This window comes from Ranitomeya imitator, chromosome 7 (genome assembly GCF_032444005.1).
Source record: "Ranitomeya imitator isolate aRanImi1 chromosome 7, aRanImi1.pri, whole genome shotgun sequence".
NCBI classification, from domain to species: Eukaryota; Metazoa; Chordata; class Amphibia; order Anura; family Dendrobatidae; genus Ranitomeya; species Ranitomeya imitator.
In genome coordinates this window covers 17,973,580-17,987,472 of record NC_091288.1, presented here as the reverse complement: position 1 = coordinate 17,987,472, position 13,893 = coordinate 17,973,580, and the positions used below count along the sequence as shown (strand labels likewise).

General features: G+C 42.7%; 1 protein-coding gene across 18 annotated transcripts in view; it reads right to left on the bottom strand.

Moving 5' to 3' along the window:
• Window positions 1-13,893, bottom strand: part of R3HDM1 (R3H domain containing 1) — a 117,765-nt gene that overhangs the window by 10,738 nt on the left and 93,134 nt on the right. For 9 of the 18 annotated variants that reach the window (XR_011314614.1, XR_011314615.1, XR_011314616.1 and 6 more), the window contains 6 exons: window positions 9,879-9,980; window positions 5,230-5,499; window positions 4,672-4,795; window positions 516-673; window positions 260-411; window positions 80-183 (listed from right to left, as the gene is read on the bottom strand). Coding sequence is in view for 13 of the 18 variants with exons in the window: in XM_069732851.1 (XP_069588952.1) it covers window positions 80-183; window positions 260-411; window positions 516-673; window positions 4,672-4,795; window positions 5,230-5,499; window positions 9,879-9,980 (910 nt within the window). In the remaining 5 variants the exon portion in view is untranslated. The remainder of the gene's footprint in view (window positions 1-79; window positions 184-259; window positions 412-515; window positions 674-4,671; window positions 4,796-5,229; window positions 5,500-9,878; window positions 9,981-13,893) is intronic. The other 9 variants (XR_011314617.1, XR_011314618.1, XM_069732855.1 and 6 more) reach the window with 1 other exon arrangement.

Sequence of the window (13,893 nt, the reverse complement as noted above, 5' to 3'; positions counted from 1 at the left end):
ATCCCATTCTGGTACATGAAGCTGAACTGCAATAGCAAAGGAGGAAGAGGGAAAAAAAAAAAAGGCTATAACTGTATACCTGCACATTGAGGACCTGGCAGCGGCTGAGAGCTACAAGGAGATGTCGCCCTTGGAAACTGCACCTGGTCAGATCCTGGATGCTGCATGTACCCCACGGAGGAGCTGTGAAGTTGGACACGCAGTTATGTAAGGTCCATGTGGTATAGAATCCGAGTGCGGGTTTATAGACCGTCCGTACCTCAGGTTGTTCGGCTGTCCTGGCGAGATGACGCTGTAGTAGACCGGCATCCCCGTGGTCGCTATCGGCCCCTGGTGGGACTGGTTAGGAATGAGCACCTGTTGGTGATATGGCTGTGGTGGCACAGACTGGGAGCCTTGCCGAACAGGAACCTAATAAAACAAAGCCGCCAGGTTATGACATGTCATACAGCCGCCATCTGGTGTAGGATGGTACGGTACGTGCACAGGCTTTATCACGGCATGACTGGCACTACCTGGTACGAGGGCACTGAGGAGTACTGCACCATGACACCTTGGATGGGACTGGCGATGCTGCCGTGTTGCCCACTGACCAGCGTCTGATTCTGGGGCTGCGGCACATTGACCATGCCTTGGTAGGTCGGCTGCTGGCTGGGCATTACCGCAGGATAAGCTAAAACGGAAAGAAAAAAAAATAATCAGATCATGGATTCAGTGCAAGAAGTCAAGGAGCACATGATTGACACTGTTCAAGCCGTCCTTAAAGGGATTGCGCAGAAGGAAAGAAACATGGCTGCGTTCTGGCAAAAACAGGGTTTGTGTTTGGTATTGCACCTCATTGACTGAGGTAATTTAGGCCTTTTCCTCAGCAGGAAGTCATGTTTGCAGTCATTATTTTAGGACAAATGCAGTGGTGCGGCAAAAGTGGGCAATAAGGGCGGGTGCGTGAGGCTCAAAAGTGGCATCGTTAATGCTAAAAACCCACGGCAGGGCACAAGCTCCGGATTCCTGGACAGTTTCCCCAGAATCTTGAGCGAGCGACATCAAAACTATACAGATACAGATGGATCCTGTGGTGGAGCAGCGAAGCCATAGGCCCCACCGCTCTACATCCCGATGGTCCTGACGCACGCATTAACGTGTCACTGCCTTGTGCAGTCTCTGCCGACGAGATCTAATTGCAGCAGAAAACCACTTGGTTGCTTGGATTACGCGAGCATGAACCTTTTTTTTGCAGAGGGTGATACAAAGGACGCATTATTAATGTTTAATGTAGGGGGCATCAATACTTTTTAAAGGGAGCACTCTGTCAATTATGGGCACCCAGTGTGCCCTAGCACTGGGTTAGGGGGCACAATGCTCGCTTGCCCGAGCCGTCGGTACCCCACACTACGCCACTGATTTGATGCCAGATTTTATACATATTTTAGGTCCTGTTCACATTGTTCTAGAGCCTTCAGTAGACACTATAAATTGGTAATATTAATGTTAAAAATGAAGTTTTATTTAAGAAGTTAGTGAGGAAGTATCAGGTGTGACACTACCCCGACGCGCGCTATAGAGAGGACACACATGTCAATTTGCGCTATGGCAGTAATATCAAGCACAGATGTACCATAGTCTGCGCTACCACTACAGTAATTACTCTGGGGATCATAGCTGCACCCACCATGTTGCAATGGAAATATTTAGGATATAATTTAAAACGCCTGCAGCTATAGAAAGACATCGTGCTGCGGACTTTGAGTCTTTTCACCACCAGAAGACCGAAGTCCAACCTTCCCAGATCCAATTGTGTATGAGTGGAAAAATCACAGATCAGTGAAAGCCTCTCGTTAGGTTTAATTCTCAGTCTGAGCCCTTTCCAAGAACAAATGCTCCCCGCCGCGCATCAGCAGAGGCGCTCGCTTCAAGTAACGCTCCCTGTACAGCGGCGCATGACATGAGAGCCGAGCTTTCAGCTCCGCGCTACAAGAGAATTTCATTTACATATCAATAAAAGCACAAAAGAGTTCAGCAATAAAAGGGCCGCCACCGCCGCCAGAACAAAGGGCCGAACGGGAACATTTACTGCCGCATTCAACGACTTCTCCGCCAAATGCCGAACAATAATTGTGAGAAGATAGTAAAAGGCGTCCGAAAAGGCAGAAATAACATAGAAGTCATCGACATAACAAGGGTAAGTTACATTTCCCTCATTTACATCTGAAGGGCAAAGCAGCGTAGACATTGAAAATGCGACAAAAGCGAGGGTCAGAACAACCGTTGTGACCACTACGTACGTCGCCTCCTGCGCAGGGACTGGTGATCGAGCGTTTGCTCTGCTGCTCCATTCTACAGGAACTAACCCCTTCATGACAGGGCCATTTCCCATTTTTTCCTCCCCTTCTTCCCAGAGCTGTAACTCTTATTTTTCTTTTGCACATAGACATTTGAGGGCTTATTTTGTGCTGATGGAGCCATTTGATGGATTATTTTTATTAATACCATTTTGGGATAGATCTGACTTTTTGATCACTTGTTACAGCATTTTTTTATAGAATTGTGATAACCAAAAAAATGTAATTTTGGCGTTTTTCGATTTTTGTTTTGCATTTACAGTGTTTACCGATCAGGTTAGTTGTTTTTATATTTTGATTGATCGGACTTTCCCGAAGTCATCGAAACCACATAAATGTGTATTTTTACATTTATATTTTTACATACCGGTATATCTTTATTTTTAATGGGGGTGATTGACACATCACGGGCGTGCCGATGGGCTGAGAGACAGACTCGCACGCATGCTGGCGCGTGTTAAATGCTGCTGTCAGACATTGTACAGCGAATGTAGGAAAAGGGGTTAAATTAAAGCGCCTGTTCTGCCAAACGGTGCGGCATCCAGAAGTCGTACTGACACCAATCAATAAGTTATCATGTATCAAATGGATGGGTAATGACTTGTTTTAATCAGACCCTTTTAATGTATTATGTCAGCGGTGGGCACAGATAGAAAAAGGCCCCCAACATGACCAGTTTGCCCCTAAAGACTTAGATATTAGGAGAAGTGTGGAGTCTGGAGTGGAACCCACAAACCTGTATAATCCCATACTAGGCTGGATTCATACATCCCATGTTTCGCAGTCCAAATACAGACCGTGATACACTCACCAGCTGCGGGATTCTTGACCCAAACTTGACTGCCCCCTTATGCCTATGAGGCTGTGAGTTTGGGTCAGAAAACCCGCGGCTCACTAGCGGACACAGAAAGAAGAGGCCTCTGTGCAGGAACAGTATCTGGGCCCTTTCCAGTCCAATAGCTCATGATAATGCACAGTTCCACCTGTACTGGGTGGCAGTGGACCCTTATCTCTTACTGCACCAATGACATGTCCACCCCTGCGGTGGCTGATCCGCACATCACAGTCCGTACTCAGACTCCAACACTCGGATGTGTATATCCAGCCTCAGCTTGCAAATCAGTGGGACCCCCATTTCCTTCTCCCACATTACGTAAAATGCCATAGGAAGCCAATATAACCTAGCCATGATGGAGGAAAACCGGAGTACCCAGAAAAAAGCCCACGCGAGCATACATGTTACCCCAGGTCAGAGTCACTCAATATCGCACTTCTTCATGAGCCTGTATTGTCAATCTGCACTCGTATACATAGAGGAATGGGCTGGGGTGGGAGTTACCCAAAATCCAGGGGAGTCAAAACTGGCTGCACTGCACAAACTTTTATTACTTATAAATATACATTTTTTCAATCCTGGATTAGGGACTTCATCAGGCACCTGAAAGACCCTGAAAATTTGCCTGGTTTCCCAACATGAAGCTCTATTTCATAGTCCAACATTTCAGCCTCCATTGTCATGCACAAAATAAATAAGGTGGCGTAAAGAAAAATTGGCGAAACGACTGAAAAGCAAATTTTGCACAACTTCCTAATCTCAGTAACCAGTTAAAATAAATGTAATGGGGTTGTCGGGCGCTGCTGAGCTGCAAATTGGGAGTGAGTGGTGCCGATGGCGTTAGGACCCCATCATCAGGTTTAGTGCACATCATGTCCATCAGAACAGGGCACGTGCATGATATCTACTTTTTTGGGTGTGTGGGGGTCATAACGTCATCAGCATCGCTCACTCGTCACGTGGAAGTGAGCAGCGTTGGAAGGCGCCAGAGGTCCCCAATGACTGATAAACACAGAAATACCCTAAAGCAGGGGTGTCAAACTGCATTCCTCGAGGGCTGCAAACAGGTCATGTTTTCAGGATTTCCTTGTATTGCACAGGTGATAATTTAATCACCAACTCATTATCTGTGTAGGTGATTAAATTATCACCTGTGCAGTACAAGGAAATCCTGAAAACATGACCTGTTTGCGGCCCTCGAGGAATGCAGTTTGACACCCCTGCCCTATAGTATTCCCTACAATGAGCCCATTGCACAATCAAGATCAAAATTTAGGAAATTCAAAAATGTTGCCACTAGAACCTTGTTGGAAGACGAAGCTACAAAATTAAAAATGGAACTGAAGAAGAGAAAGCGGCTGGAAAAGAGACCGGTTCACTGTGAGAAACTTAAACCCTCTCATACAGCGCCCCGGGCCCGCATCCCGCCGCTCCACGTCTAAGGCACAGCAGATACGAGGAGGGGGAAAGAGGCTGCAGGGGAACAAGGATACAAACCTGTTTGGTGGGCGGCTTGTGGCAGTGCTTGGTTTGGTTGTGAACTGAACTGGACTGACGATACGGGACGATATTGTTGGTTCGTGTGAGGATACTGGTTCGGAGCACAGTAACAGGTTGGAATCTGGAAAAAAAAAATAAGTTATACAAAAATTGCAAATTGGGTTAACAATTTTAAGACTAAAGTTCCATATTCATTCAATCACTTCCCACCCCCGTCCAACTCAATTGTGAGCTTGATCATGAGCCAACATAATGCCAATATAAAACACATTACCATTTCAGTGCAGCTGCGATTTCATGATTGGAAAATGTTAACTTATGCAAAATTGAGCTAAAAATTATTTTAATGGCTCATTTCTCCGCACGGCACATTTTGCCAATAAAATACAGACATCCGCAAATGAGTCTGTTGTCAAATAATCAACCTTCAAGCCCGAAACTGGATTCCACTAATGAACACGACTTCACCATTAACAGCCGCTAGAAGCTCCTGGTGTCCTTTACTGACATCTTCCTCATTAGCACCGGAGCTAGTCCCAGAGGAGACCCCCGTACCTGCTGGAGTGAGGGGGGCTGGATGTATCCCTGCGGCTGGAGCACTGTAGGATTGACAGGCTGGCTGGAGGCAGAAAAGTTGGGGGGTGGCAAAGACTGTCCAAGGGGCGGTGGAGGAGGGGGAGGAGGGAGCGCCATGATGTAGCCGGACTGTGCGGAGGGTTGAAGCACAACGGTGGACTGGAACATGGTCGAATGAGTATCTGAAGACTCTGCCGAAGGCTGTCTGGCAAGACTCATATGGCTAAACTGAGAGCCCAGGTTGTCTGGCTGGAATAAATGTAAAATAATAACACTAATAACAATAATGCCGAAAATAAAATAATAAACTATCCACATTACAAGTATAGCTTTCAAAGTCTAAAAATGTATTTATAAGTCATAGAACACAAATTTAATTCAGAAAATCTCTTGAAGGGTTATTCTCCCCTTCATCGGTGGATGTTGTCAGATAGAGCTTGTAAAAACAATCACTTTTGCAATTTACTGCTTATTAAAATTTGCACCCGTTTTTGATATATAACGATTTTTATTTTGTTTACAGCTCGTTGCCTGGGAGACCGACCACCTCTGCTGTCTAGCTGGTAAGCGCTGCTTGGGAGGTAAAAGCACTGTCCGGTGATCCTGGTAAGCTTCAAAACTGGGCTTACATGCTTAAAGGGAACCGGTCACCTTTATTTTTTGTGGGACCCGTTTTCGGTCATATGGGCGGAGTTTTCGGGTGTTTGATTCACCCTTTCCTTACCCGCTGGCTGCATGCTGGCTGCAATATTGGATTGAAGTTCATTCTCTGTCCTCTGTAGTACATGCCAGCGCAAGGCAATCTTGCCTTGCGCACGCGCAGTATGCTTTGCCCAACTGCGGGCAAAGCCGAAAAGCATTAGTGCGCATGCGCCGGCGCACTATGTCCCGGAACACAGCGAAATACTTCCGGGACATAGTGCGCCGGCGCATGCGCACTAAAGCTTTTCGGCTTTGCCCGCAGTTGCCTTGCGCAGGCGAGTACTATGGAGGACAGAGAATGAACTTCAATCCAATATTTCGGCCAGCATGCAGCCAGCGGGTAAGAAAAAGGGTGAATCAAACACCCGAAAACTCTGCCCATATGACCGAAAACCGGTCCCGCCAAATTCAGGTGACAGGTTCCCTTTAATAGAAAAGAGCTTGTAAGCACTGGGCATGTTCTACTAACAGCGGTGGTCGGGCTCCAAGGCAACAGAGCGGTTAACAAAAAAGTGTTAATATCTCAAGAATGGTTGATAATTTTAATAAACTGTAAAAAGCAAAATTGATTATTTTTACCAGCACTATCGGACAATATCCATTTATGAAGATAAGAATAACAATTTAAGCTCTGAAATCCAAAAAGACGCCCAAGGCCTTACTATAAACAAATACTTTCAACAAGATGATAATTTTGGTCCTGAACCAACATCATGAAAACAGGTGTTTATGTGCACTCTGCTTTTGCAGAGTTTTCAGAACAGAAACGGAGCGGAATGTCCAAGTTGTTGAGGAGTTTTTCATTTCTGTAGAGGATTTGAAGAGTATTCTCTGAGTTTTGGCTCAAAAAACTCCTCAAAATACTCCTTGTGCACATATCACATGCCAATTTTGTGTGTGAACATAGCGCAAGTGAGCATGTACGACCACTGCTCTATTCAACCTCTCTAGGAGTTGTGGTTGCACATGCTCAGTACCACTCCATTCCCCGGGAGGGACTTTGGGACTCCCATACTCAGGATTATTGGGGGATTGAGAAGCAAGATCCCCAACAATCAACTATCTACTTGATCAATTTACAAATAAAAAAATATATATTTTTTAAAAAAAAGTAGATATTCTAATAATTTAATTATATAATTAGATTGATGATCACTATTTTTTTTGCAACATTGAAATCAATGGAGAAATATATTGCAGATTTTAAATAGTTGCAGTTCAAGACAGTTTAGAGAATTATTTTTGTAATTTTTTTAATAAAATGTTAAACTAATGTGTGCACATGTATAAAAAAAATATAAAGGAGACAAACACAACCAAAACATCACAAATTACCCAACAAAAACATTAAAATCACAATTAAAAAAGGAAAAAAAAAAACAGAAAAATTCTCTTCTACTCCGAGACAACAAAAAATGGCCTTCATTCCGCCTCTCGACTTAATTAACACCTTGACAATTAAAGTAACGTTGATTCATCATCACTTTTTTATCTGCCATCCCCGAGGATCGCAAAAAAAAAAACAGCTTAGAGTAGCATTGTTCATACTGTATCCAGGAACAATACAGAACACATCCCCCGAGCTCAAAAATAATTAAGAAAACAGATAATGCCGCCAGAAAGGCTTTGGACTGCGTTAGCAAAATCTCGGACAATCTATAAAAATGACAATCAAAAAAAAAAAGAAGAAGGATGATTAGGGGAGTCCTGAGAGTAATTATGGGGATTTAAGATAATTAGCATTAACATACGGTAAAATAATAATAATAAAAAAAAAACTATGAAGGAAAAAAAAAAAAAAGTGAAGTGGTTACATAAAGAATTACAGTATATGGTGTTCACTTCCCGATTTCACTTTGTCTGCAATTATTAGTCTCCAGAAGATACAGTGATGTGGATGTAATTAGCAAGTCACCAGATACTAGGAATCAATCTGGGAAATGGATCCTAACGGGAAAGATACGAGTTTCTCTTATAAAAGATGGCCAAAAAAACAACAAGATTAGAAGATTATTTTAGTATTTTAAAACTAAAAACATTAAGTATCTGATACGTCTTGTATACACGACTAACTAAAAAAATATTGTATGAAAATGTAAAAAAAAAAAAAAATAAAAATAAAAATAAAATTCTTCCTATGGAAAAGTAACATTTTCTGAATTCCTTCACGGTTTTTCAGTTTAGGGAATATTATTTGAAAGAGATTTTTTTTAGGGCTAAATATAAATTTCTATGCCACCTAAAACTGCCGAATATGCACACTGTCAGGATTGCTCTTTACTTCCAGCTCTAGTATGCGACTTAGGCTCCTTTCACACTAGCGTCGGAATCTCCCCGTCGCAATGCGTCGGGGAGAGATTCCGACGCTAGCGTTTGCTGCATTGCACAATGGGTGCAGCGGATGCATTTTTCCGGCGCATCCGCTGCCCCATTGTAAGGTGCGGGGAGGTGGGGGCGGAGTCCCGGCCGCGCATGCGCGGTCGGAAAAAGCGGTCCGTCAGGAGAAAAAAACGTTACATGTAGCGTTTTTTTCTCCCGACGGTCCGCAAAAGCACGACGCATCCGTCGCTCGACGGATGCGACGTGTGGCAATCCGTCGCAAATGCGTCGTCAATGCAAGTCTATGGGGAAAAAAACGCATCCTGCAAGCACTTTTGCAGGATGCGTTTTTTCTGCAAAACGACGCATTGTGACGGATTGCAGAAAACGCTAGTGTGAAAGTAGCCTTACATATCATGTGTCGTATCTAAACTTTTCCTGCTTTTCGCAATCATATTATTAAGAGAAGCTAGGTCGGAATGTGACCAGTTGTTTTGCAAAATTGCAGAACTGGTAACAGAGCGGAATCCTGACAGTGTGCATACTGTGTAACAGAGGCGGATATAACATTGGTGCAACCTGTGCAGCCGCACATGGGCCCGAGAGGTAAAGGGTCCCAAATTCCACTTCCAAAGTAGCAAGATGCTTCCGTCTTTGTCCGCACCTGCTGCGCACTGTCAGGATTTAGCAATCCGTACTCACATAAAAGTGACTCGGAACTTTACGTTCCACCTGGAAAACCTCTTTACAATTATTTCGATTAACGGAAAGTTTGTTTAAAATAAAAACTTGACAAACTTTGAGAAATCTTTTTTTTCCCCCATTAAGTATTTGCACTTGAGGTGACCTGTATTTTGATGGAGGTCGAATTCTCCAAACACTCTCCCCCCCTTCCTGTTTTCCTTCAGGATCATTTCCACTGTATTTACAAAAATGAAGATGCAGAAATCTAAACAAGAAAAATCCCAGGAAACCTTTGTACATAAAATGAAAGAAAGTCCCAGAGCAACTAAACAATTTCACTTGATTAAAAACCCTGAAAGGAAGGTTTATCCATTAAAGGTGAATGCGTTCTCCTCCACCCGCCGGATGCCCGGGGTGACGAATCAATCATCAATTCATCTTCTATGTATTATGCATAGCTAAGCCATATCTCCAGTTTATCTTGTATTCCTTCTGGATGCCTCCAATTTTGCACGAATCAATAATTTTAGGGGAATTAGTTCTATACTTGATTGTATAGATCCTCTGCACAGGTCCTTAGGTGGTGTATGCAGTTGGGTATGGTTAGTGCCCCCTAGTGGTGGCTGAAGGCAGCCAAGATTTTTACAACTTTTCATTTACAACGATGTAACTTTTACTGAAGTCTTTCCAAGAGGTGCAAAGTGCAAAGGACGCTGAATGAAAATTCCCACCATCTGGCACAAATATTCTGCTTTCTCGGAGGTTTCAGCCCAAAGATTTGTTATTATAAGATGGCAAATATAGCAGAAATAAAAAAAAAATTAAAAAAAAAAGTTTGATTTAACTGTTGCAATTTAGACACACACATACATTAAAAACACAGAGATTAAGCAGCACAGAGAAAATAGAGCAGAAGATAGTACCACAGTGTACTGCTGAGTGGGTGAGACTTGCAGGAGCGGGGGTGGATAAGAGACGGCTGGGTACTGAACAGGTTGCGAAGAGGATGGCAGAGACCGGAGAGGCTGAAGGAGTAACGGTTAAACAAACTTGGTTAATAAAAGACAAGAAAAACAGAGATGGAAACACTTAAAACGACACTAAACAATAGGAACGTGAGAGCCCGCGCCGCTGCCCTCCCTGGTCCTCCGCCGGCTCTATGTTCATATGGCTCCCGCCAGGACGTTGACCCAACATGTGATATATGTAGGGGATCATCGGCCGCAGCGGTGACCTCAGCGGTGCCCATACGTCTCCGCTAAATCCTCTGACTGCATCAATTACATGTTGGAAAACGTCGTCTTTACTGGAGCCCGGCAAACAGAGACTGGCGGAGGACTAGTGAAGCCTGAGCACGGGAGCGTCATGTCGCTGGGAAAGTGACAATCACAACTTTTGAAGAGGAGCCGTCACTTTCCAAACATATGTATTGGTGTGAATGGCACGGTCCTTCTGATTGCGGCGTTATTTACGGTATTTTTTTTTTTTTTGTTCTTGTGCCTCTCCGGTCCCGAGATATACAGTAGTTCCCTCTCGTCCCTGTATGTAAATCTAATCATTATAGCCAAGTGGGTGCGGTCATCAAGACAACACAGAAGAGCTGATGGCTATTTTTTGGCTAGAAAAAGGATTAGCTTTACATACAAGGAAGAAGGAGCCATATCTCGGGAACAGAGAAGCTAAGGAACAAAGAGTAAAACAAAGCCAAATTCAGAAGAAATATTATATATTTATGGCTAGTGAAAAAAAAAATAAAAAAAAAATTGAATTTTGAAAATTCACACATGAAGGGCCGGAGCTTCAAGTATAAAATAAAACTGACTACTTTGTGGTGTTACAATAATGTATCAATGTGTCAATATACAAAGTTATTTATTTAAACAAAAGTAAAGAAGCGGAAATGTTAACAACAGCTAAAAAAAAAAAAAATGTAAAAATAACATTAGCAAATTTATTTTTGGTGTACTGAGAATATTTTTTATTATGTGTGTGTTTTGTTTATTGTAGTTTTTTTTAATGTCTCAATTAAAAACCCTATCCAGAACCACCCTTGTATGAAAAAGCCCTTCTGTAGCGAAGAAAAAGAAAAATCATGTCATCCTCCATCTCCCCCTTGCACAAGGGCAGTGTGCTCTTCAGCATTCCCCCCGTGTATTGGGTGACACGTGGAATTAATAAAGTATTCAGATCTGAAGCTGCTGAGTCCAGAGAATTCCTCCCTTCGATGCTACAATATGTCGGAATCTTTACCGACGCTTGGTTCGTTTTCCATATCCTGTCACTCAGAAGTGATCCGAGAAGACTGCGCTCCACGCCTGCCTGAGCCATCCACATAACATTACACGGACGCTGGTTTTCCCACCAAAGCAGATTTACGGGGTCTCACATATATACATAAAGGGCGCTGCTCGTTGTCTGTTCGTTACAGGACACCCTGTTACATTGCGCACATAAGGCACATGTCCAATCAGATACTAATGCAGAGGTCGGGCATGCGCCCCTCCGCTCCATTTAAGGCGGGTCCTCTGGGTTCCAGGGTCTCGTTTTCGGGATTGCTAGGCTTTTAGGCAATCAGATCCCACCAAATCATTAAAATTATCTCATATCCCACAAACAGGAAATAACATTTTTTTTTTTTTTGGAGGGGGAATGACCCTTTAATACTGAACCAATTTCAAAGAGATCATCAATATCATTTCTGTGGGGGTCCGACTCTCTGAGCCAACACTGAAAGAAAGTGCTGAGGCTACAAAGCGAAATTAATTTGCAAAAAGGCGCTGTAGCGCGATTGCTGAAAAGAAAGGGTAAAAGTGCTCATTCAGCTCGGATCTATACAAAGGCTGGGTTACCCTTACTATCAGCCCATATATCTGACTTCTTCTCACTCTCCAGCAGAGCCGATCACAGTGGAAGGAGCAGAGGTGCTTAGCTGTGCGCTTCATTTCAGCCATTAACGGAGCACCACTGACCCAAGCTTCCGATATTAAAGAAGCACTCCTCCTCCTGCCATCATTTTATCCTCTTAATATAGTGCAATCATCATATTATATAGCACTGTGATCTTACAATTGCTCATTTTGCCTTTCTACCCAGTTAATCATTTTCTATGTAGAAACAGGAAGTCTCTAGTCCCTGTATTTATCATTCCCCTCCTCATCTATTAACCCAGCTGCGCTGGCGATGGACTTTTCCAGTGTCTGGTGAGTCAAGCAGGGGAAATTGACCTCCTATTTCTACAGAACGCTTAGAAGGATTCAGATAGTGAGTTCTTAATCACGTGAGGTCATAGACCTAATGGAAACAAGAAGAATTAACTGGGTAAAAAGGCAAAATGAGCAATTGCAAGTACACAGTGATACATACCGTAACATGATGACTGCAATATATTAAGAGGATATAAACTTTGATGGGAGTACTTAAAGAGGTTTTTTTTAGGGATAGGACAGGGAATAACACTGGTCAACAGCATTTTTGGTGCCAAAGATATTTCATCGAATTTAGGGTAACTTTGGGGTGCTGATTCTGAATATGTCATCAGTTTTGCCAGATTGGCTCAAGTTTTTGAGATTTTTGGTATCTTATTTATAGCACTTGTTGGCAAATGCGACGCATCATCTCATTAATTTCTTTGGATTAGTACTTGAACTGAGCAGTTCTCAATATAGTTTTGTGTTAATTAGTGTTCTAAAAGTTTGTTCATAGCTTGATTTTTGCACTAACTTTATGTTGTTGTCTGTTTTCCAGGGAAAAGCATGAACTCATCAAGAAGAAGTTGTCTTAACGATCCAGACTCATTCTGTTACATTTGTGGTGAATACACACTGCCAAAACATAGAAGAAACATAACAGACTTCGTAAAAAAAGTGTATTTTGCCTATTTTGGGGTTATGCTTGGGGACCAAGACAAGTTTTGGGCACCACACATAGTGTGCAAAGCATGTATCGAATTATTACGAAAATGGAGCAAAGGACAAAGAAAAAGCTTCAAATGTGGTGTTCCAATGGTGTGGAGAGAGCAAAAAAATCATCATGATGACTGTTATTTCTGTGCAGTGCAAGTGCAAGGATTCAATAAGCATAAGAAACGAAAATGGGAGTAACCTAACATGGAATCTGCAAGAAGGCCTGTCCCTCATTGTGAAGATGTGCCTGTACCTGTGGTTACCATGTTACCTGACCTTCCCCCACCTGATGATGATGAAGTGTGTATTCACCACAAATGTAACAGAATGAGTCTGGATCGTTAAGACAACTTCTTCTTGATGAGTTCATGCTTTTCACTGGAAAACAGACAACAACATAAAGTTAGTGCAAAAATCAAGCTATGAACAAACTTTTAGAACACTAATTAACACAAAACTATATTGAGAACTGCTCAGTTCAAGTACTAATCCAAAGAAATTAATGAGATGATGCGTCGCATTTACCAACAAGTGCTATAAATAAGATACCAAAAATCTCAAAAACTTGAGCCAATCTGGCAAAACTGATAGCATACTCAGAATCAGCACCCCAAAAATACCCCAAATTCATTAAAATATTTTGGACACCAGAAAAAAAATTTTTTTTTGTTGACCTGTGTAATTTACTGATTGTTGGGGGTCTTATAGCTGGGACCGCGGAGATCCAGGGAACAGGACTCCGAAGAGCCCTAAGAATGCATGGCTCTGCTCCACTTATGGTCTATGAGACTGATGAAGATAGCACAGTGCTGCACTACAGAATAGCATAAGGCTACAAGCAAGAATCTGCTGCCGACGGTGGAGAGAAGTGGTACTGCAAGTTACCAAATTGTAACACGAAAAGATTTCTAAATTGGCAGATGTTACATTTCAATATACACATTAATAAGAAAGTAGCATTCGGAAGAGATGACACGGGTAGAAGGAAATAACAGAGGCGAATAAAGTGTAGCACAGAAAATCTAATTAGGTTTAA